This window comes from Lytechinus pictus, chromosome 2 (genome assembly GCF_037042905.1).
Source record: "Lytechinus pictus isolate F3 Inbred chromosome 2, Lp3.0, whole genome shotgun sequence".
Lineage (NCBI taxonomy): Eukaryota > Metazoa > Echinodermata > Echinoidea > Temnopleuroida > Toxopneustidae > Lytechinus > Lytechinus pictus.
The window spans coordinates 18,357,526-18,382,446 of record NC_087246.1 but is presented as its reverse complement, the minus strand read 5'-3'; the positions used below and the strand labels follow the sequence as shown (position 1 = coordinate 18,382,446).

General features: G+C 37.2%; 1 protein-coding gene across 1 annotated transcript; it reads left to right on the top strand.

Annotated features, from left to right (window-relative positions):
* The first annotated feature begins 1,558 nt into the window (after nt 1-1,558).
* On the top strand, nt 1,559-20,109 carry LOC129274449 (lactoperoxidase-like). The gene is made up of 14 exons (XM_054911263.2): nt 1,559-2,023; nt 2,909-3,048; nt 3,908-4,049; nt 5,036-5,229; nt 7,228-7,398; nt 7,795-8,034; nt 11,365-11,605; nt 12,736-12,988; nt 13,852-14,027; nt 15,379-15,546; nt 15,914-16,083; nt 16,371-16,491; nt 17,359-17,534; nt 19,303-20,109. The coding sequence occupies exons 1-14, from the start codon at nt 1,959-1,961 to the stop codon at nt 19,458-19,460; spliced, it is 2,415 nt and encodes an 804-aa protein (XP_054767238.2). The 5' UTR covers nt 1,559-1,958; the 3' UTR covers nt 19,461-20,109.
* Nucleotides 20,110-24,921: the final 4,812 nt, after the last annotated feature.

The following is a 24,921-nucleotide window of genomic DNA, read 5'->3' as shown; positions in this document are numbered from 1 at the left end:
GGAGCAGAAGGGGAGATGTAAAAGGGCGAGGGGAGGACAGGTAGACAGGACAGAGAGAGAGAAAAAAGTGCACACTGGAAGAAATAATGACAGAGATACATTTGAAGTATAGAGAGAGAGAGAGGAAAATGATGATGAAATGGGCAAAGAGTGGGAGGTGAAAGGGAGTAGAATGTAAGCGTTCGCATAAAAAAAATGAATAAAATGGTGACATATTAAGTGCTATTCCGCTTTCAAGGTGTGTGCATATTACAACTTTGTTACTTCTTCCAGGCCAAGCTTCATAGTAAGACACTGACTCCCCCTTATCCTGCTAATATGCTAATGCATTGAAATCTGTGGGGATATCGTATACATTTTGTTCTTTTACAGGATATTATTTGTTACTTGATTTCTTTTGTCTAAGTATTTTTCGATTAAAACCTATAGAAATAAAAGAGTACCTACAGCGAGTCTTTAAATGTTATCACCATCACCAACAGCATCCTTTAATATTGAGTTGGCATCGGATGTTGGGATCATAATATCAATCGCAATTATCCTCATTAAAAAAAACCCAGGATAATCATCAACAAAATCACTTTTATCATCATCACCATCATCTCTACTATCGTTATCATAATTGCCATCATCACCACTACTACCATAAGCATCATCATCGTCATCATCACCGCCACCACCATCACGACCATCATCGTCACCATTACCATCATCCTCATCATCATCACCATCATCATCATCACCATCAAATTATTCATCATCATAATCACCACCACCACAATCATCACCACTACCATCATCAACGTCATCACAATTATCATCACCATCATTATCATCACCACCATCTTTATTATCACCATCATCACCACCACCACCCATAATTTATCTTCATCCTTAAATCCTAAATTATGTTCCCTATAAATCACTAATCCATTCTTGTATTCATATATTTTACTTAACGTGACGGCAATTTGAAAGTGACTCACATCGTAATTTGGTTTATTCATATTTGCAGGTTTTATCAGAAATTAATGAGATGTAGCAAAAATCAAAATAGCCGATCATTGAATTTTAAGGAATAATGCAAATGGGTTATTCTGTGATCTCATGGTGAAAAGATGAAGTTAGTCGTATTTCCCCTACGGCCGCCGTACGGCGAGTCAAAAACAGCCATTTTCATCTTATTCTTTTCAAACCATTCATATGTAACTGGTACAAAAAATGTTAAAACGGTTGTTTTTCGACTCGCCTTAGGGAAATGTGACTGAGGTATTAGAGCGACAGTGAATAAGGGCTTCCATAAAGTACAAAAGCACTTACAAATGTGTAATGCAATGATACAGGTGTCTCGCTATGTCAGTGCGTGAATGCTATTGTTAGCCATATATTACCCTTCCCTCCCGAAAGTTAGAAATCACCGTAATAAACAGCACCGAAACTGAACTGGTCAAAAGGAAAACATGTGTGATTAGCATAATATTTAAACCAATTGTTCTTCAAACCTGCGGCTTTACAAAATAATTCAATGATACAGCAGCTGGATCGAATTTTTGAACGAGGGATGGGGTGGACATGCAGACACCAAATGAAAAGGAGGCTATATGATAAAAGAGCGTAAGGCCAAAGGAAATAACTTGTAATAAGTTAATGCTCGGAGAAACCTCCAAGAATTGAGTGTCAATTGGATAGGGAACCTTACCATGGGGCGGGGTTGCTTGTGAAGTTGGCCTGGACTTGCATACGGTTTCTGGAGAAACGTCCCTCTGTGTGGAATAAAGAAGATGCGTTCCTGATATCAGTGTGCGACGAAGAACGTGTGCTTCGAGAAGGAGTGGCATAAGTCGCTATCAGATATCAAGTTTTTTGCATCAATTGTATCAATACTTTGAATCAGGAAATCCATTGTGGGTGAAAGGCAATATTCAATTTGTCCTTTTGATCGACAACTGTCATAGAAAATGGTTTTCTCAAGCGGATCAAAACCTACTTGGACAAGGGTAATCTTACCGTGCTGTCTCGTAATGTGAGTCAATTTTAAAAGTTATATTCATTGGTCATCAGTATCTATGTGTGCTGATATAAGGCTGGCTATTTTTGGACAATTCTTTCTTTATCTTGATCTATAGTGCATAAATATGTGATTTTTGTCCAAAATTCAGACAGTTTTACTATGCACTTATTTTCCATACGCCTTGTGCCAAAACTAAATATATAGATATCTAAATTATTTGTTTTCTAATTAAAAAAAATCTCCACCACGGCAAAATAGAGCTTCACAAGAACATGGATTATATAGGGTTCATATATTCATATATTGTTTCAATTGCTTGTTCGTTTTTTTTTTATTGGAAGGTGGGCATATTCCATGACGGTATACACTTTCAATGATCTATTAATCAACTGTGATTTATATACCGTTTATATCTTTATTTGTAGGAGTTACTACTCATTGCGAGCTACTGAAATAAAATGATTTTCTTTTTTTTTTTTACATTTTCTTGAGTCCGTCAAAAAGGAAGAGAATGAGGAGAAGAAGATAAGGAGAAGAAATGCGGTGTTGATGGTGGTAATGATGAGGAGGATAGATGGTGGTGATGATGACAACGACGACGACGATGATGATGATGATGACGATGATAACGATGATGATGATGATGATGACGATGACGATGAGAATGATGATGCTGATGATGATGATGATGGTGATGTTGATGATGGTGGTGATGGTAATGATAACTGTAATGGAGATGATGGTGGTAGTGACGAGCTGATAATAATGATCGCGGTGATAAAGATGATTGTGATGTTTCAATCGAATTCAATCAAAATTAAAAAAAAAAATGAACATGTATATTTTTCGGACTTCCTATTTGAAATATTGAATGCATAACAAACCATTCACATATAGGTTGACTGCGCTGCTTCTAGCAAAGCAGGGTACATCTTATGTCCATCACCGTACGACGACTGATCTGAATGATGATATAATGAGGACCATTCAACATACTACCAAATGGGAGGAAATGAGAGAGAAGATCTATCTAACAGGTGAGAGAATGAATGGAGAAAGGGACGGGAATAACGGTATCTGGATGATTCACATAGAGATGAAATACGTTGTAGAAATAAGTAATGGGTCAGATGCAGTAAATGTAGCAATTGCCGTTGCTTAGCGTTTTTCTTGATTCCGTGTGCATCTGACGCAATGGCCCATATTCTGAACTCGGGTTTAAATTAAACCTTGGTTTAAAGTTGTGGTTTAACTATGGAGAGCCAATTGGAGCACAAATCCCTAACAGTACACATCGAATCGATTAACTCATATGACACCCAAATTGTTCATAATACATTAAGTATTATGAAATATTTTTTTCTTCATAATGAAAGAAAAATATTAAACATAAGAAATATACAATAGAAACATAATTTTGAACTTTTGGCCCCCAAAAAATTTTAGCACAGAGTTAGACCATGGTCGAAGTTAAACCTGACTTCAGAAAACGGGTCATTATATCTAGGTAGGGGAATTGGTGAGAAAAAAGTGAACGATGGAAAAGAGGGAGACAAGCAGAAAGATAGAGACATAAACACAGACAGAGAGAGGGGGAAAGAGACGGAAAGAATTTGTTGAAAAAATGAGGTGCCTTCATATTGGAAAAAATCTTGAAAAAAATGATTTTGTTACGAGGATCAAAAGGGTAGGCCTATGCTTGAGACTTAATAAACGTGCTTTATTACGGAGCTATAAGCAGTTATAAAAAAGTTAATTTAAATGTATTTTGTCTCTGAAGCGGCGATATTTTGGTCGTACTACGCACCCATTTCGAATTCTAATATATTTTCTTTCAATTGATAAGTATAAAATGCGTTAATGATCACGGTGCTTATGGCTTTTCTTTTATTACAGGGATTGGAAATAAACAAAAGAAAACTAGTCGCAGATCCCCTGAATACCTTCATCATCAATTCAACAAGCTGAACAAAAGAAGTAAGCGCTTCGCCATGGTTGCTAGGATTGCAGAAAATGTAACCAGGATTTACGGGAAAAGGTATTGATGTGAGAGGAAAACTCCTTTAAAATAAACAAAAGATCTAGTTAGTGATTTCAGGTTCAGTTTGGTGACACCAATCTTATAGTTCCAATATCTGGTGTGCATAACTTAAGAAAAAATAATCCAAATTCTATTCGTCTGGGAATTATTTTCATTTTTATTTTGTGTTGTGTGTATACGATACTCAATGTGAAATTTGACCAGCATCACTAAAAGGTCATCACCGAACTTGCAATTACACACTCTGAGCATTCACAAACTTGTTTGATTAACCAACTTTAACAAACTAATACAATTATTATATGAATGAATCGATTGGGTACAACTCCGTTTTGTGTACTTTATAACAACATTACTAGGAGGTTCCTATTCTTCAGAAAACCGTGACCGCTTTTTCAATTTCTTCACTTTCAAGGGGGGAGGGGGTGGCACGGACCGGATGTGCCCCCCCCCCCCTGGATCCGCAAGTGTATCTGATTATGTTGCACAGATTTCCATAATCCTATAGTGATTTTTAAGAAGAGTCAAAATTTGACGGATCACCTTATTCATAAATAGGATAAAAACCACTGACGTATGGATGAGGAGCACTTGGCCCCAGCGGTTCCAAGAACCCCCCCCCCCCCTCTGAAAGAAATGAAGAAAAGAAACATAATTATTCTCTGAATAATATGCCAAAATCTGAAAGTTATAGATTAAGTTCGATTGAAGAGGTCAACTTTTTCCCTAGCTCGGCTCGAGACTTCTAAAATCTGTTGACCCTTCCGTCATGTTCATATAGCCCCCTGAAAATATTGCTCATTCAGTCACGCCAATGATCCTAGCTGTCGCAGACAAAATTTGCATATGCAAAAAATATTGTTCATTTTTATGCTTTATATTGAGGGGATATATCTACCCGTAAATGGGTAAATATTTATATGGTAATTAGATTAATATTCATATTCCCTATGATCGTAATTTCTATTTTATTTCTTGTGTAGGCAGATTAACTCTGTATCACCCGACGCTCTTCCTGAGCTATGTCGAATGGCCGGCTTCAATTTCACCTTTAAAGATTGCCCAGGATCAACAAGAATCCGCCGATTTGATGGGGCTTGTAACAATCTCGTCCATGTCAATGTTGGTAAAGCATTCGCCCCATACCAAAGGTTCATCCCACCTGATTTTGCTGACGGTAAGTGTCCCGGCAAATGGTCATTGTCTCACACCCACTGCTCGCATAAAAGACGCATTATAAGCCTTTTCGTGATAATAACACCTAATGATCATAACACTTTCATTATAATTTTCCTGAAATATGTTCTGGCCACTGTAAATGATTTTTTTTTACAATATCTAAATAAGGTTTCTGGGCCATTGTCATATCGATGTTCTTATTTTTTATTAGTCCCGTCCTTGATGAGAAATGTCCAATGGAACAACTTGCAGCAAAGTACATGTTTATTCAGAAATCAACCAGGGGCGGCGGAACCGGGGGAAGGAGCAGGGGGGCACTTGCACCCCAAAAAAAGTCCCAGTAGGAAAAAATGCCCTTTTTCAAAATGAAATACATTTTTTAAATAAACATACATCTTAGGTTAAAAAGGAAACATAATTTGGCTCGTGCTTTGCGCTCGCATCAATTATTGTTTAGCAAGGTGCTCATTCTTGGTTACAAAAATTGCTTAGAATGTCCAGTTTTCAGGTTGGAATATCACACATTTTCAGCTCGCACTTCACGCTTGCATCAGTTATGTTTTTGGCTACAAAAAGTGACTAGAATGTCCAGTTTCAGCTTGGCATATCACAAATCTTCAGCTCGCGCTTAGCACTTGCATCAGCTATTGTTTAATATGGTACTCATTCCGTTCTTGGTTACAAAAAATGCTTAGAATGTCCAGTTTTTAGGTTGAAATATCACAAATTTTCAGCTAGTGCTTTGGGCTCGGATCAAATATTGTTTAGTATGGTAATCATTATGTTCTTGGTTACAAAAATTGCTTAGAATATCCAGCTTTCAGGTTGGAATATCACACATTTTCAGCCCGCCCTTCGCGCTAGCATTATTCGATTGGTGAGATATGAAACCTGTTTGTCAGTCATTAAATGCAGTGCTTACCAGCTTCCTTTTCTGGTCAGTATATAACAAATTTCAGTTCGTGCTTCGCACTCACGTCAATTATTTAGTTAGAGACACATATTATCATGATAACAAAAACTGCTCGTGATGTTCAATTGCCAGGTCTTATTATTAGATGAAATGTCCAAAAGTTTGAGCTCGCGATTCGTGCTCGCAACATCTCGCAAGAATGCCCTTTTAAAAGTAATTTGCGTGATAAATTGACAAAAATGCGAGTTTCACAACGTCAGATTTGAAGAAAAAAAAACCACTCGCTCACTACGCTCGCTCGCGGAAAAATAGATGCCTTAATATAGATTTATCGATCAGAAATCACTTCAAAAAGGCTTTGCTCAACTTAATTACTACAAAACACACAACTACTTAACGCAGACGATAATCTCATATGGTGAATCAAAGTTCCCATTTTGACATAAAAGTGCCCTTTTTTGGCTTTGCCCCCAAATTAAAATTACGTTCCACCGCCCCTGAAATCAAATGAATATGCAAGAACCTTGCCTATTTGATTCAAACACCTGACACACGAGACGATGATATAATCAGGTTCACATAAAATGGTTTGATTTAACTATCTGTGTTTCCGAGATAGGGAATCGATTGAACTAAATGATTAATCTTATTTACGATATCTTCACATTTCTTAACTAATTCTTCATTCCAAAATGTACGAGAATATTAGGGCACCGATCATATCGATGCATTGAATTGTCTTTGCTATGTAACTGAGAAATAATGGTATGATAAAATATTATAGGCTTATCTATTGGGGGCAGCTCGATTGTTTTAACGATATGGGAACATTTTTGTACAGGAAATTTGAACCAGCACATAGAGTTGGGAAATTTTTTTGTTTGTATTTTGAGAAGAATTTCTCACTGCCTTTCTAAATAAATGTAATCAATATTATCCAGGAATTCTGATGTTTATCTGGGTCTACATACTTTGGTAATATGATTTCTGACAGTGTTTAGAAATACTGAGGAGCACAATAGAATTATTTCTCAGTTTCTGACTTTGTATGAGCTCTAATAAATATATCTTATTTGAATACAGATATTCAATCCATTCGTCAGAGCGTAGTTGGAGGACCCTTGCCCACAGCTAGAACAGTCTCTTCGAATATCCTTCATTTTGAACATGTCTTTGAGCCAGGATATACGGCAATTATTTCCCACTTTGGACAGTTTCTGGACCATGACTTGACAAGTTCAGGGGCGGATTCAAGTAAGTTTACTACTCATGGGCAGTGAAAGTGCTACAGGGAGTAGTGGGTGAAATTAGAACAGGATATTAGGGGATACAAATTTAAAAAAAAATCTTAATCTTGCTATTGGCCTTTATCATTTTGTAATGATTAATTTTTTATCTGATTATTTTTTAATATGATTATCACGCTGTGTACGTAGTGTTTTCCATAACCACTTATTTACTTTTCTTGTATTGTCATAATTATTGCTTGCATTGCAATGTAAATTCAATTGTATTGATTTGTATGGTTATCACCTTATCTATGTAATCATTTCCTTTGTTGTATCATTGAGTTGAGAAATTAAATAAACTTGAACCTGAACGTCCTTTTACCATATTCATAATTCATCACTTATTGTTCCTGTCATGCAGGGGAATGTGATGACAACAACTGCAACCAATCGCCATTCTGTATGCCAATCATGATTGACCAGCCAGATGAGTTCTTTGACAAACCGTGCATGCCATTCGTTCGGTCCCTCCCTAGTCCTGGACCTGACTGTCAACCAGGACCACGACAACAACTCAATCAAGTCTCTTCATTCCTAGATGCCTCTCATGTCTATGGTTCTTCCAAAGCCGAAGCGGATTTCTTGAGGGACAAAACAAGAGGTAGTTAAACCAGGAGCGACGCCAGGGTAATGTGATAGGGGATGGGGCAAGGCAACCTCAACAAAATCTCAATTAAATTACTGGAGAACTGTCGAAATACCTTCTCTTTTAGATGTTCTTCCCTCTTCCGTTTTCTTCACATTTTTTTCTTTTCTCATTGTTTCCCCTTGTTTTCACTACAACTTGAAAATCATAGTGAACGGTCTTCCTGTCCCCTGTGGCGCCGCTCCTAAATAAAAGACATGTCAATGTGGTGTTTGTATAAAGGTAGACTAAGCACATTCAGAATTATGTTGGTATAAAAGAAAAACTTAATTACTTTGTGCGGTTCTCAGTTCGCAAGGGACTAGTCAGAAGGTGGTACAAAGATTGTAATTTTCTCCATTTTATTTTTCTACTTTAAAGTTGGCTTTCTTATTTGAAATGATAGTTTTTACTTTATTGTTGACAAATAATCATCTCCCATATTTTCGAAGAAGTAACTTAATCAAATATACGAGAATGTGTAAAATAGGAAAGAGTCAAACGAACCTACATTGTACTTTCACAGATCGAGTTCATGAGCTGCATACATCGTAGTTGGATCTGATTTGACTTGTCTTTTAACTAGATTGGATTAAAAGTATGGCATATCTTAGACACGATATGACTTGCCTTCTAAGTCTATTAGATTACGAGGATGATTATAACCATGCTTATATTTTAATCAGGTATGATTTGACTTGTCTTTTAAGACAATTATGTTACGAGAATGATAACTATGTTGACATGTAGATATGATTTTACTTGTCTTTCAAGATGATTAGATTAGATTACAATAGAGATATCTTTGTTTACATCTTACTAAGACAGTATTTGACTTGTCTTATAAGACGATTAGATAACGATAGTGATAACTATGTTTACATCTTAGTAAGATAGTATTTGACTTGACGATTAGATTAAAAGAGAGATAACTTTGTTTACATCTTAGTAAGATAGTATTTGACTTGACTTTTAGGACGATTAGATTATGAGAGAGATAACTTTGTTTACATCTTAGTAAGATAGTATTTGACTTGACGATTAGATTACAAGAGAGATAACTATGTTTACATCTTAGTAAGACAGTGACTTGTCTTATAAGACGATTGGATAACGATAGTGATAACTATGTTTACATTTTAATAAGATAGTATATGACTTGACGATTAGATTACAAGAGAGATAACTTTGTTTACATCTTTCTAAGATAGGATTTGACTTGTCTTTTAAGACGATTAGATTACGATAGTGATAACTATGTTTACATCTTAATAAAATAGTATTTGACTTGACGATTAAATTAAAAGAGTGATAACTATGTTTACATCTTTGTAAGATAGTATTTGACTTGTCGATTAGATTACGAGAGATATATATGTTTACATCTTAGTAAGATAGTACTTGACTTGACGATTAGATTACAAGAGAGATATCTTTGTTTACATCTTACTAAGATAGGATTTGACTTGTCTTTTAAGACGATTAGATTATGAGAGAGATAACTTTGTTTACCACTTATTAACGTTGTTTACATCTTACTAAGATAGGATTTGACTTGTTTTTTAAGACCATTAAATTACGAGAGTGATAACTATGTTTACATCTTATCAGGATAGTATTTGACTTGACGATTAGATTACAAGAGAGATAACTTTGTTTACATCTTACTAAGATAGGATTTGACTTGTCTTTTAAGACGATTAGATTACAAAAGAGATAACTTTGTTGTTTACATCTTACTAAGATAGGATTTGACATGTCTTTTAAGACGATTAGATTACGAGAGTGATAACTAAGTTTACATCTTTGTAAGATAGGATTTGACTTGACGATTAGATGAGATTACAAGAGAGATATCTTTGTTTACATCTTACTAAGATAGGATTTGACTTGTCTTTTAAGACGATTAGATTACGAGAGTGATAACTAAGTTTACATCTTTGTAAGATAGTACTTGGCTTGACGATTAGATTACAAGAGAGATAACTTTGTTTACATCTTTCTAAGATTGGATTTGACTTGTCTTTTAAGACGATTAGATTTTGAGAGAGATAACTTTGTTTACATCTTATTAACTTTGTTTACATCTTACTAAGATAGGATTTGACTTGTTTTTTAAGACCATTAAATTACGAGAGTGATAACTATGTTTACATCTTAGTAAGATAGTATTTGACTTGACGATTACATTACAAGAGAGATAACTTTGTTTACATCTTACTAAGATAGGATTTGACTTGTCTTTTAAGACGATTAGATTATGAAAGAGATGAATATGTTTACATCTTAGTAATATATTTGACTCGTCTTTTAAAACGATTAGATTACGAGAGTAATAACTATGTTTACATCTTAAATATGATTTGATTTGTCTTTTAAGGATGACACAAATTTGCTCCTGTCTTAATATCCTCGAGGGCATAGTGTTAGAATTAGGATTGTAAGAGTTTTGGGTTAAAAATAATGTGAAGATAAGGATTCAAAAAGGTTTATTTGATTTCCTAGGTTTTAGATCTTATGTTTTGCTTCAAGTGCAATTTTTCCATCGGGGCAATTGTCACCGGAGCAAATGTCGTGGACCCATTTTAAATCGATTAGATTAAGAGAGTCGTAACTATGTTTACATCTCAGTAAGATATGATTTTACTTGTCTTTTAAGACGATAGATTGACTAGTAAAAGAATGATAATTACATCGCAGTTAGATAAGATTGGCATGCCTTCTAAGACGATTACGAGGAACTGATTATCTCTGATAAGACTTGTATTTTTAGACAATTAGATTATGATGACAATAATTATGTTTAAATCTGAGATAAGAATTTCATTTTTTATTTCTAAGTGGAATAGATTTACGAGGATGATAACTATGTTAACATCTTCGTTAGATAAGGCTTGCTATATATCGATTCTTTTTTAAATCAAGACGGTGATGGTACAATGTATGGTTCACTAAGATAACAATTACTTTGATTTCCAATTCGATTAGTGTGCGAAGATGGTTAATACTATGTTTACATCTTTGACTTGATGAGTCCAAGGAAAATTATGACTGTATAACATCTGGCATTAATAGGGTTCGTCATGATTCCGATTCCTATTCTTGAATTCATATTCCTATTACGAAAGTGTTATGGATTATTTCAAGCCTTACCTTGTCTATGATGTTAACACCTCAATTATATGAGCCCTGCATTGAACCCCACTTGCATCGATTTTATACGATGTTAATGATTCATTTATTCATTCACATTTTATATAAAAAAATATTTGATTTCTCTCATTTCAATTTGTATTTCTTCATTAGGTCGAGGTCAGCTGCGATCTCTACGTGATCCAGTATCCCCTACCAATCGTCCATTGCTACCCCTGGATGAGGAGCATAAAGATTGTATATTTGAGCGTGTGGATAGGAAGTGTGGTCTGGCAGGTGACCATCGAGCTGCAGAACAGCCCGGCCTTACAGCACTCCATACACTCTTTCTTCGGATGCATAACTCCATTGCATCAAGTCTTGTCAATATAAACCCTTCTTGGGACGATGATAGGTAACAAGGCTTGTTTTAACATCATTATGCAACAGAAAATACTACCAACGTAGTAGTATATCTACATACGAAAATGTACCGATACTTAGGAGGGATGTAGTCGAGGCCGATACTTCCAAGTCACGTGGTCTCTGGAGATAGCCTTCTCCCACAGACTTTTAAAAACACGTGACCCGGGCCGAGGCCGAGGCCAAGGCCAGCAAAAGTGGCCTCGAGACAGTATCATAATTAGTAGTACTAATATATTGACAGTCTCTTTTGAAGTTCTTAATTCCTTATCGGAAGTCACTAATTGCTCTACAATAATGCAACCTTATATAATCCGTTGGTCAAAGTTTTAGGTAACAGCAGGTTATAAATTTACCAAATCACCACAATCAAAAAGTTTGCGAGATAAAACCACGTACCCAATACGATATAAAAAAGGATTTCCTGTTTTACAAGTATAGGCCTGTACACCCCCCAACACCCACCCAACTACCAACCAAAGTCACCACCATGCACACACGCACCCTGCCTCACAAATACCCACAACACACACACTTGCATCCTTATTTCACATCTTCACAAACCCATCCAACTACCAACCCACACCCTCACAAATATCCATAACACACACATGTATCCTTATGTCACATCTCCACACACCCTAACAACCCTCAAACCCTCCACTACCCTCCAACACTACCATCCACACCCACCCTTTCACACGCACCCCACACCCACGCACACACTGGCCCGTATTCTGAAGTCAGGTTTAACTTAGACCATGGTCTAACTCTGTGCTAAAATTATGGGAAGCCAAAGTGTCAATTTTTTTTTATTAAGTTGTATGTTTCTTAGGTTTACTGTGCTCTTTCCTGATTCATCGATGATGAAGACAATTATATTATATACTTCCTAGACAATTGTGAATGATTTGAGAGCCAAATGAGCTGAAATATGATATCTCTTCTGTTTGTGATTTATGTAACAATATTGGCTATCCATACTAAAACCACAACTTTAAACCTGATTTTAAGTTAAACCCGACTTCAGAATACGGGGCACTATATGTTTTGAAATACTAGTATGCCTATTAATCAAATTCCACTTTAGAAAAACAAAATCCGTGTGTGTTCCTATAACAGACTGTTCGAAGAGGCACGGCGGATCGTGGTCGCATCTTGGCAGCACATCGTCTATACTGAATACCTTCCTACGTTGCTTGGTAGGACATCCTTGATCAGTGACGGACTCCGTGGTCATCCCACAGCACGGTTCTTCGGTTACAATGTCGATGTTGACCCTGTGATCTCGAACGTCTTCGCGGGCGCTGCATTTCGCTTCGGCCACAGCCAGGTGCCCAATAACTTTTCAAGGGTAAACGAGGATTATCAGCCGGTGGGTACAATATTATTGATACTTGAATGATGAAAACTTTTAACCCTAAAAGAGTTGGAGTATGATTCATCCCCTCCCCTCTCGATATTTTTTTTTTTTTACGGTGAGTTCGCAACGGGTGGGTTAGACTTAAAAAGGCTAAATCAACCCAGTGGTCAAGTTAGCCACCATCATAATCTCGACCCCATGACTACAGCCTATATTCTTTAATCTTGCGAGGCTATATAATTATTATGAAATTATGTATGTTTTCAATTAACCCCGTCTGTAAATGCGTTAGACTAACCTATTCTTTCAGGGAAACAAGATGTTGTACCCCCCTCATGTGGAATGCACTTCCTGATTCCAGGAAGCTAAGTTCTAAGTTTCTCTTAAGAGCTTAAGAGATACTTATTCAACTCTTTAATCAAATTATTTGCTAGTCAACCCAGTGCCCACTTTGATTGTATGTACATGTACCTTCTTATTTCTAATCATATTTTTCTTATTTATACTTTTATACTTATTGAGACATGTATTCTGCAATGTGATGCGCTATGAACCAAGTTTTATGTTTTATTTCTATTGGCCAACAATGATTTATAACATTCACATTTCTTGTTTTTGTGAACACCATGAACTCTTAATTTTAACTCTCAACATGCTCCATAAATCCCATTGAGCTGCAGTGCGTCTGGCGTCTGGATTAAGTTAACACATCATCTTTTTGTCCTGTAGGCACATATCTTCAGAAATTTCAGAAATTGTATGTTTACGTTTCTTTCATTTCGATGACGGTGTTGAGACAACCTTCCAAGGCTTAGTTCCCGTAAATAGAAAGTTTCTAAGCAATACTAACTGATCTGAAACATTTTGGGTTGCAGGTCTTTCCACCGCTGCTCACAGTCGAAGCATTCTTCAATGCCTCACATGTATTTGATGCTGCTAATGGTGGACTAGATTCCTTGATAAGGGGTATGTTAGTACAACAGGTGGCCAAGGTTGATGGTTATATCAGTCGTGGATTAACTGCTCATCTATTCGCAGATCTTCCAGGAGGGTAAGATAGTTACTGTTATATGTTGATATTTGAAATAGACCCCAAACTTGATAGGCATTTAATAACAAAACACAATTCAAAGACATACCCCCCCCCCCCTTATGAAGGATGGAATAGGTTGGTATTTTCACCCCTTTACCGCTGACTGCCGAGTTTTGTAAAAATGCGCAGGCTTTGTACAGGGAACATCCAGTTGTGGTATATAGGTAAAGGGCCAACAATTACCAACGCAACATGCTTTTGAAAGAAACCACACAATATTAATACCATGAAATAATACCCATGAAATTTAGGAAGGGTGCTGTTTGGGTTGCAGCTAGTTTTATTATTTCATTTTATAATTGATCAGAAAAGATGTGCCCAGTTGTGAAAAAATTTGCAAAAAATATACAATTTTGCTGATTTTCTAGCACTAAGCCCCGATAATATAGTACTATTCTTGTGGCAGGGCCAACCGATCCCGTGATTTTTCAATTAATGAAAAGGAGGAAAGGAGGTGATGAAAAAGAGTTGGAAAATAGAAGAAGAAAAATGGTATGATAATGAGAGATCTGAACCGTATTGATTGATAATACCCTCTACCTCATTATGACGTCGACCTTAGCTTGCCTTCCCCCATCAAAATATCCTTGCTCCGTACCCGATCGTATAGACCCATCAGTAACCAACTTACCATAATTATATTAAATTGATTAATCTGATCTTTACAATAATCCCACCTGGTAGAGGTGGAGGTGCCGTGGCCGAGTTGTCTCAGGACCCTGGCTATACATGGAAAGTCCGGGGTTCGATGCCTGGCCGCAGCACCTATGCCCGTGAACAAGGCATTTAATCTACAATGCTCTTTTATCCTGCTTTCAAATAAATGAAAATGCTATACGCATTCTTGGTAACTAGGTGTGCACTTAAGAAAAACCCACCACGATGTTACTTTTCCAATACATCAATGTTAATTTTAGTGATAATGTTAACTAATTAGATAGTGCAATTAATTTAGAGTGTGATAAAAGTATAATTTCCATTATTGATAAGATCATTTTGAATAATCATCATGGTCATTATCCACATCATCAATATCATAATTTTAATTATAGTAGCAATAGTTGTATGGTAGTGATGATCTAGTAGCAGTAGTATAAGTAGTATAATAGCAGTACTTGGAGTAGTAGTAGTGGTTATAGTAGTCAGAATACGTAGTAGTAGAGTATGTCGTAGTCATGGTAGTAGGCCTATAAAATTATCCATAAAATCCTAATATTTTATTCTTGCTCTCCCCTCCCCACCTTCTTCTCCTCTTCCCCTACTCATAGTTATCCTTTTTCTTTAATCTTATGCCCCTTCTCCACTTCAGAGAAGGGTTAGATCTTGGAGCTTTGAATGTTCAAAGAGGCAGGGATCACGGTCTCCCTAGTTATAATACATGGAGACAGTGGTGTGGGCTGAGGAGGGCCAGAAACTTCAATGATCTCGCAAACGAGTTTGAATCAGGAGCAATAATCAAGTTCCAAAGGACATACAGGTATAACCATTGTGGCCCTTGATCGGTTACTTTAGTTTTACACACGATTTTATATGAGTATGGCACGTTACCCGGTTGCTCTGCATTTTGGTGGGGAGTATATGGGACTGCTGCTTCTCCAAAATCGTCACTTTTTTTCGGGGGGGGGGGGGGGGACTTCATATTCCAGGAATTAATACAACAATGCGAAACTTTACGAAAAAACACCTTAGTCCGAGCTTGATTACAAACATTTATGTTATGGAACAAAAAATATGGAATTTCCTTTGTCAGCCGATTGAGCTTTGATCGTCCTGTATACATAAATATCTTGATTCTAAGCCATATATGCTTATTTATAATTTACATACAATTCCATTCCGTTTAGACATGTAGAGGACATCGATCTATTCGTTGCCAGTATCTCTGAACGTCCTATGCGAGGGGCGTTGGTTGGACCTACCCTGGCATGTATCATAGGTCGACAGTTTCAGAGGCTGAAATTCGGCGATCGCTTTTGGTACGAGAATGCACAGGGAGATCAAGCATTTACTGCAGGTAATATAAGATTTTTATCACTTGGATTCGTTGAGAGGACCGTCTGCATTCTCTTCATATCGACCTCAAGCAAAAGATCCATGTAGGACCTATATAGTGGCTATGATTTAGGCGATATGCGATTGTAGGTTTGCACCATGGTCAACAATATTTAAATATTGATAATTCTGTCGATGAATCTAACTAGGTCTTACGTTCACCCTCTCGAAATGACTTGGCGACGTCCCTGAAAATAATTAAAGGAAACAATAGTGATCTCCGTGATTTTATTTCTTCTGAAATGACAGATCAACTGCAGGAGATCCGTAAGGTGACTATGGCTCGAGTGGTATGTGACCATGCTAATGGAATGAGTACTATTCAATCTCTTGTCTTCAGGGAACCTACAAGATCTCCAGGTGCACCCGGGTCAGTTTTTGTCTTGTGTTCCAGGACATTTGCTCCGGCGACAATTACTCCGATGAAAAATCTTCATGTTAAGCCAAATATTAAACCTAACCTCCAAAACTGAATAAACCCGAATCTTAATAATTATTCACATTATTCTGAGAGAAAAAACTCAATTACAATCCTAATTCTATAACCCTATATGCCATCTGAGATTATTAAGAAAGGAGCAAATGTCGTGTCAACGTTTTATACTTTAAAGAATGAATGGATTGCCGTGAAAGTGACAAGGGTTTTACCAATTTTTGCTTTGATAGAGCCTATAATTTACATTTATATATTTTGTTTTGTTGAAGAATTTCAGTATTTTAGGTGCTCTTCTGATAGCTAACATGCATCTAATCGGAATGGAGTATGTATTCTTATAGAATTTCGTTCGCTTTTAACATACAACGTGGTAATATTTGTTACCTCTGTTTGGAGAAAATGTTGATATCAGCACGATAAATGTAATTGTGAACCTATCGATGGATTCTTATATTAAATCTTTATATTTTTATCAATCTACTTAATTGTATCCTTTTCTAATTAAGGGATGATTTGTTTATGTTCATGATGGTAAATTGCGAAGTAGTGGGGTTTTGATGGAGCCATCATGGAGCCATTTATCAGTTGGGTTTTCATGGTTCGTCCGTGCACTTCGATTAGAATATCATTACGATTCCGCAACTTATAACATGTAATGAAAATACAAGCATTCCTTCTTTAGTAGAAAATAGTTGATTCTACGAAAAGGGTGTTCAATAATTGATCAATCTTATATAGAATACTCAAACCTAATTAAAATGTTACCTTCATGTTCAGCTCGAGTTACTTTGTTTATTTCAGAGCTGAAAGGTCATTCTTTCGGTACAATAGTCGACATCAGTTCCCGGACATTGATGGCGAGTTACCTGGTTTTGCTAATGTCCGTGTAGCATGTAGTGATGATAATATCATACCAAGACTCAGTCTCGAACCATGGAGGAGAAGTGCACCGTTTAGGCGACAGTCAACTGATAAAGGTTGGTGTACCGAGGGGCGTAACCCTTACTCCGGAGGGTGTTCGGGGCGTGCCTCCCTTCCTCCGTGGACGGGCAAAAATTAAAATAAAGATGAAACAATGGGAGGGAAGAAAGAATACCAAGGATTTGATTTTTGTCTCGCCTGCATAGCAGAGCGAGACTATAGGCGCCGCTTTTCCGACGGCGACGGCGGCGGCGACGGCGGCGGCGGCGGCGGCGTCAACATCAAATCTTAACCTAAGGTTAAGTTTTTGAAATGACATCATAACTTAGAAAGTATATGGACCTAGTTCATGAAACTTGGACATAAGGTTAATCAAGTATTACTGAACATCCTGCCTGAGTTTCAGGTCACATGACCAAGGTCAAAGGTCATTTAGGGTCAATGAACTTAGACCATGTTGGGAAAATTATTTTCAAAATCTTAACCGAAGGTTAAGTTTTTGAAATGACATCATAACTTAGAAAGTATATGGACCTAGTTCATGAAACTTGGGCATAAGGTTAATAAAGTATAAGTGAACATCCTGCTCGAGTTTCAGGTCACATGACCAAGGTCAAAGGTCATTTAGGGTCAATGAACTTTGGCCAAGTTGGGGGTATTTGTTGAATTACCATCATAACTTTGAAAATTTATGGATTTAGTTCATGAAACTTGGACATTAGGTTAATCAAGTACCACTGAATATCCTGTGCGAGTTTCAGGTCACATGACCATGGTCAATGGTCATTTAAGGTCAATGAACTTTGGCCGTGTTGGGGGTATATGTTAAATTACCATCCTAACTCTGAAAGTTTATGGATCTAGTTCATAAAACTTGAACATAAGAGTAATCAAGTATCACTGAACATCCTGTACGAGTTTCAGGTCACATGACCATGGTCAAAGGTCATTAAAGGTCAATGAACTTTGGCCGTGTTGGGGGTATTTGTTGAATTACCATCCTAACTCTGAAGTTTATGGATCTAATTCATAAAACTTGGGATATAAGAGTAATCAAGCATCACTGAACATCCCCTGTGAGTTTCAGGTCACAAAACCAAGTCAAAGGTCAGTTAAGGTCAATAAACTTAGGCCATGTTGGGGGTAATTGTTGAAGTGCCATCATAACTTTGAAAGTTTATGGATAGAGTGAATGAAATGTGGACATGGGTGTAGTTGACAGTCTTAAGTCTCTGTTCAAATGTCATTTATGGTCAATGAACGTGGTATTATGTCATTATATGAATGATGTTTTTGTGAATGATTATTTTATAGTAGTTTTCAAAGTTAGCACTGCTGCTATATTAAATTGCGTAATGCAGGCGAGACTGCCAGAGGCGTTCCACTTGTTTCTTTCCCTCCCCCTTCTTTATCCTTAAATCCTAAAGGGATCATTTATCATTTAAGGTCGGTATAAAAGATTACACCAACAGTAAAACAAATCTTTGCGAAAGGAGAAAATTTGATCTTAAACCCAATTAAAACAAGTATGTCTTGTAAAAAAAAAAAATTCTTAAATTTTTTTTTTTTAGTAGAAAGACAATCTTATGATTACGAGACTAAAGATGTAAGTAAAGATAAGATCAAACCATATTAGGACAACTTCGTGGTTATTTGCAGTAATTAGTAAAGCATCGTGTTGTTGAACAATCTGTCTTTAATTCTTTGTTTTATTTTTTTTATTTCGCTTTAGTCTATCTGTCATAAGATGGATGCAAATGACAAGAATGGAATGCTCTCATTAATCTTAATGTGTGATATTTGATGTTCGCCTTCTATTCCCAGGAAACAGTCTGAAATCTGAGGATGGAGAAATACTCTTGACGGTCAAGAAGAGATCACCTTGGTGGTACCGAGTACACGGATCTGGAAAAGAAAATCCTCTCAACCTCCGACAAAACTTACAACTACGAGAAAGAAAACGACCAAAGAATAACAACTGAAATGAAAGAATTATGTCTAAATAAAAATTAAGTTTAGTTTTTCACCCCCATTAAGAGTTCCAATTATATCTGCAGACCAATTAATTGGAATTCGAGCATCTATGGCAGAACCAGATTGAAAATCATAAGAATTCGAAGCACCAGATCATCTGGCGTATAACAATTTGAAGAAAAAAATGAGACACGACAATAACAGCCTTGTTCCAAAAAAGTGGAGAAAGATTTTTTTATTTTTAAAAATCAATTAAAAAATGAAATCACATTTTGTGACTCCATGTTTTAAACAATGCCCAGTTTTCAGCATGACCAATTGTTATAAACATTAAAAGCAATGATTATTAATTTTGATGAAATTATTAATAAAAACCATCTGAAAATTAGTTTTTTTTATTTCATTGCACTTCCCCCTTCCATAGTTAATTGAAAACTATTTTGTATCCTATTTTTTAACCATTTTTTTACCAGAATGATTCCATTGGTAAATGTGCATACACACATGAACTATTGATTTTTGAAATGGGAAAATTTCTATTTATGTAAGTTTCGCCATACATTACATTTTGATAGATTGCAACGTAGATGTGGCTTTTGTTTTTATTCATTAAAACAAGAAATGAAAATAAATGTCAGACTATTTTCTTTTCTTTCCAACAAGAGGTAGATTTTCAATACTGCTCATGTCGTATGAGGTTGAAAGTCGACTGGAAACGGGGAAAGACGGAGGGTTAGATTATGGTGGAGGGGTGAGAGAGAGAGGGGGAGGAGAAAGGGGATGAGAAAGGGGTTAACATGGTAAAGAAAGTCTGAGGGAGGGAAAGTGGTGATGGATCTAGAGTAGGTATGAAAAATGCATGTAAAGACAATTAAATCCTAGAAGGGGAGAGGAGGGGAAGAGGAGAGGTTGTTGCATCAGAATGACGAGCCACTGGCGTAAATCTCGGTGATGGGTGGATATAATATGCCCCAAGATTTTCGGAAAGGGCAGAGGTGGTCTGTACAAAAGACACTCTACGATCATATCCTGCTTGCCTGGCATCTGTGTGGAAGCGGAGAAAATTTAAATGTGCAATGATTAAATCAATATCGTTACCAAAACACTTAATACATCAATATCTCTCATATCTATAAATCTTATCACTTCCTATAGGAGACCTAAAATCGCAATAATTAACATAATATACAACAAACATTTCTAATGTGAATAAAATTTGATTCAGAACTATAATATTAATAGTTAAAAATATTTCCATTCTGCAATATTTTCTCTTTTTTCGTTTGCATCACTGTTCTATTTCCATGTTAATGAAAGTGTATAATTGTGGTTTGTGATTGCCTATAATTCATTTCATGATGCATGATTATTCACAACAGTGATGATCCATATTTTTTCCATTCTCATCTCGCCTCTAACCAGTAAAGAAAAAAGTTTTGGAGCCCATGAAGACCACTACTAAAAGTTTGGTAAGACCTCGGAGACCATTGAAAGTTCATGGAAATACACAGGGCCGTATAGCCAGGGGGGGGGGGGGGGGTCCCTGGTTTCCAAGGAAACCCGCCGCTTGTCAAAAGCAAAAATATTTTTGAATAAAGATGAGCGAAGTGAATGAAACAAGGCGCTTAAAATATTTTATCTAGTTAAGTCAATATGCACCAATTATTCAGCTGGTGATTCGAGTTTCATAATTTTGATTCAGTGAGATATGCAATTACGCATCCTGTTCATGATTACAAAAGAGCTGAATATAAAAAATGTTCAGCTCTAGATATTATTATTTGCATTATTCGCATTCGCTCGCATTTGTTTAACATTATGTATCCATTCCTGAATTCCAATTAACAGTCTTTGAAATATCAACTTTTTTTCAGGTCAGTACAAGCCTATCAATAATTTTCAATGCTTTGTAATCGCATTATTTTTTAGTTAAATACCCATCCAATAATGGGTGCTTAGAATTTATTGTTAGATCCAAATCCCTCAAAATTCAGCTCACGCTCCGCGCTTGCATCATTTACCAAAAATGTCCTCATAATATCCAAAATTGCTCTGAGTGTTCATTTTTTCAGAATACATAAAATATTTTGTTATATGAGCTTCTCTGAACTATTCATTTAGGCGACCGATCGGGGAAAACTTAGACCTACAGGCATTTTTTCTGCCCCCCCCCCCCGCCCCAGTATTTAGGAAAGGTTCACTCTTTATAATACCGATCCCCCTCATAGAGGTAAGGCCCTGATACATACCACTGACAGATCAGCAAGCAAGTCCTCCATGTGTCTCACAGCGGTCTTGCTCATCTATCACTGAATAAAAGTAGGGTATCGCTGTTCCGATGACACTGAATTATGCATTGGTCTTATGTAATAGTATTTTGGTGTCCCTTAATTTGTGTGAAAATGAATTCCATTACTCTATTAATTTTGACCAACAAGAAATAAATCAACTCCTCATCTCATCAGCCCAAAGGGTGAACGAGCCTCTGATGCTTTAGATCTAAGCCTGCAAGCGTATAGTGTCTATATATATACTGTCTTGCACATGCAGGTTTTTGTATTTATACGTCTATGTAAAACAAAATAATATTAACGATACACGGCTGGTGTGTTATCATTAGATTATTCTTGACACGCTTGATGTATTCTCCTTTTGACCCTGCTTTTTACTGTGATTTTCAAATATGGACTTATATTGGTGTATATTCAGGGCAGTAGTCTTTCTTGAGGGGCGTCCTTTTTCAAGCCTTTGTGCTCATGACTGTCCTCTCCCATGCAATGATTATATATTATTTTACCGTGAAATATACTGTCAATAAATTTTATGTAGTATGATCAATTTTTGCATGGATATAAAGAATCCATTAATCAATCAATCAATATGCACAATGCCCGATGAGCGGCCTGCATCACTGTCTGGCGTACAGAAAAGGAAAAATATAGCTCCGTCGCTTTGATCGCGCGCTCGCTTTTATGGGACTGTGAAGATATTTTGTCACAGACGCCAAGTTGTGACGCTACTGACAGGTGCGGATCAGGGAGGGGGGCGCACCATAGGACTCGACGCACTCTCTAAATTTCCACCCCCCCCCCCCCGAAAAAAAAATCCAAGAGCAATAATAACGCCCTTTCAGTAATTTAAGTGAACATCTTTTTCTGACACTTTTCCGGAGACGAAATGTCCTCATATGGCATCTGGATCGGCTTTCTTTTTCTCTTCAAACTGTCGAAAGTAGGCCTGGGGTCCTCGCAGTTTATACCCAAGGGAAGGAAATTAGCAAAGTGACCTTGACCTGGAAAGTTGTTGAGGGATTCCTTGAAATTCGTCACCAATGACGTCATGGCTACAAAATCGTTTCGCTGGTTACATTTCTGTCGCATATTTCACTTCACCTTTACACGGGGAACCATATACTACAAGTTTTGGGTAGCAGCATAAGGGAACTTCCCACACATGAGTTTGTCATGTGCGATGAAGTGGGGTTCGCGTCCAAACCTTTGAGCATTGATTTTTATTCTTCTTCTCAGACCGCAACATTAATTATTCTCCCCTTATTGGGTTTTCGCACAGTATGGCGGCTAAATAGGTTCGCTATAGTAGAGTATAGTCTGCAGGCACAGACCCTGATTAAAACTTTGATCAACAAAGTGTGTCTCCAAGAGCGAGATGGCCTTCAGTACACAACGCATGAATAGGCTGCAATTCAGACCCTTTACTCGAGTGAAGGGTTTGCACAGCAGACAAATAAAGTAGTAGATTGTAAGGTGTGGGGGGGGGGGGGTGGTTACTGAGGTGAGTACCGGTATGGTGTTATTCAAATCAGCATGAAACAGCAATACGAAAAGACACCGTAAGCCCGTAAGGCTTCCATACCTGAGCGCTTGGGCTGGGTTGCATGGGCTGCCAACCCCGGGGGGGGGGCACTCAGTATATAATGCATAGTGGCCTTATGTGCCGCGGAGGGGACCCCCATTTTTACACTCAAATTTCCGTTCCGAGGCATATCATTTTTGTCTTATTGGGAAAAAGAACAAAGAAAGTCGCTCCAGAGCATAGCATTTTCTTCTTCTCGAGAAAAAAGAAGAAAAAAATCCGCTCCAGGGCTTCGCATATTTGCTGTTACGCCGTTCCGGTCGCAATTTTGGTGAAAAGCGGCCGCAGCTCGCTGTCCGACCGTCGCCTCTGCGCTAGCGCGCCCGTCAGTCGTGCCGCCGGGGTAGCTGCATGTACGTTCCATAGGGATGCATACGCAGGCGACCCGTTCCAAGGACCCCCGTTTTCACAAACATTTGTAGTTCCGAAGCCCGTTCCGAGGACCCTCCTTTTTACAATGAGCCCGCTCTAAGGCCCCCGTTTTTTGTCTCGTCCGCGGCACACCCCTACCACTTTTTTGGTCGAGTGCCCCCCCCCCCCGGGTGCCAACCCCTGCCAATTAATTTTAACACTAACTGAGATATTCGATCAGAATACCTGCTCTACAGATCAGAGTCTGTGATCGCCCTCTCGGGAGATGATTTTAATCTAAACTAACAGGACTTCTCTGCAGTTTTTTTAATCAAATTAAAATCACCGGCCCATGGATGATCTATTTTGCCGGGCTATATTTTGCTTTAATTGGTCCGGTACATATTTGTGAGCGAGAAAAATATTTCAAAATAACTTTTAAAAATGATACCATTTTGGCACTGTTTAAGGACGTTCCACAGTTATGTTTGTGCGCATTATGATCTGCGCATATTTTACACTCTGCGCGCTGACGTCACAATGGATGAACAGGTGATTAATTAGCTGTGGGTATGAGCTGATTTTTCTCATCATCTGCACTCTAACTGCAGATCCGATGCGTTATTTTATGAAGCTAAACAATTGAATTATTCCATGGACCATTTTTTAAAATATCTCTACAATTTCAAAATACTTTACTCTGCAGTGCTGCCAAGAATCACGAATATGACCCCGAGTTTGAATAAATGGTAGAGTGGTTTTGACTTTTTCTTCACATAGATACAAAGCATTTGGCGCATTTTTGGTGTTTTTAAAAACACATTTGCTCTAATAAAAATGCCGATAGTTTGAAAACAAGCACATGAACCCCTATTTTTTAATGTTTGCACCTCTTAGGTATACTTTCCTCTACAACTTTGCAAATTTTGGTGAAAATGGCATGGATTTTGAATAAAGTGCAGCATTTATTGTACTTTTGTAGTTTGTTATTGAAATTTCTCATATTTGAGATTGGGTTTTTGTTATCTTTTACGCCATTTTTAAGAACTGACAGTGCTGTTAGACTTAAAATTGCAAAAAATAGCACTATAAAGAGATTCTCCATTCTAACGATACAATTATTAACTCTCTTGCGAAATTTGGTGTCCTTTTCATGTATTTTGAATGAGTAATAGAGGTTTAAACTCATTGTAGTGATCTTGCGAGGTCTAAAAATGCCAAATTATTTTGAATGCGCAATTCTTA

What these genes read in the sequence shown, in the direction of transcription:
- LOC129274449 (XM_054911263.2), top strand. Translation starts at nt 1,959, where the DNA reads ATGGTTTTCTCAAGCGGATCAAAACCTACTTGGACAAGGGTAATCTTA. An exon ending in AGAGAAGATCTATCTAACAG is followed by an intron (nt 3,049 to 3,907) that starts GTGAGAGAATGA and finishes CTTTTATTACAG; the next exon opens with GGATTGGAAATAAACAAAAG. An exon ending in CCCACCTGATTTTGCTGACG is followed by an intron (nt 5,230 to 7,227) that starts GTAAGTGTCCCG and finishes ATTTGAATACAG; the next exon opens with ATATTCAATCCATTCGTCAG.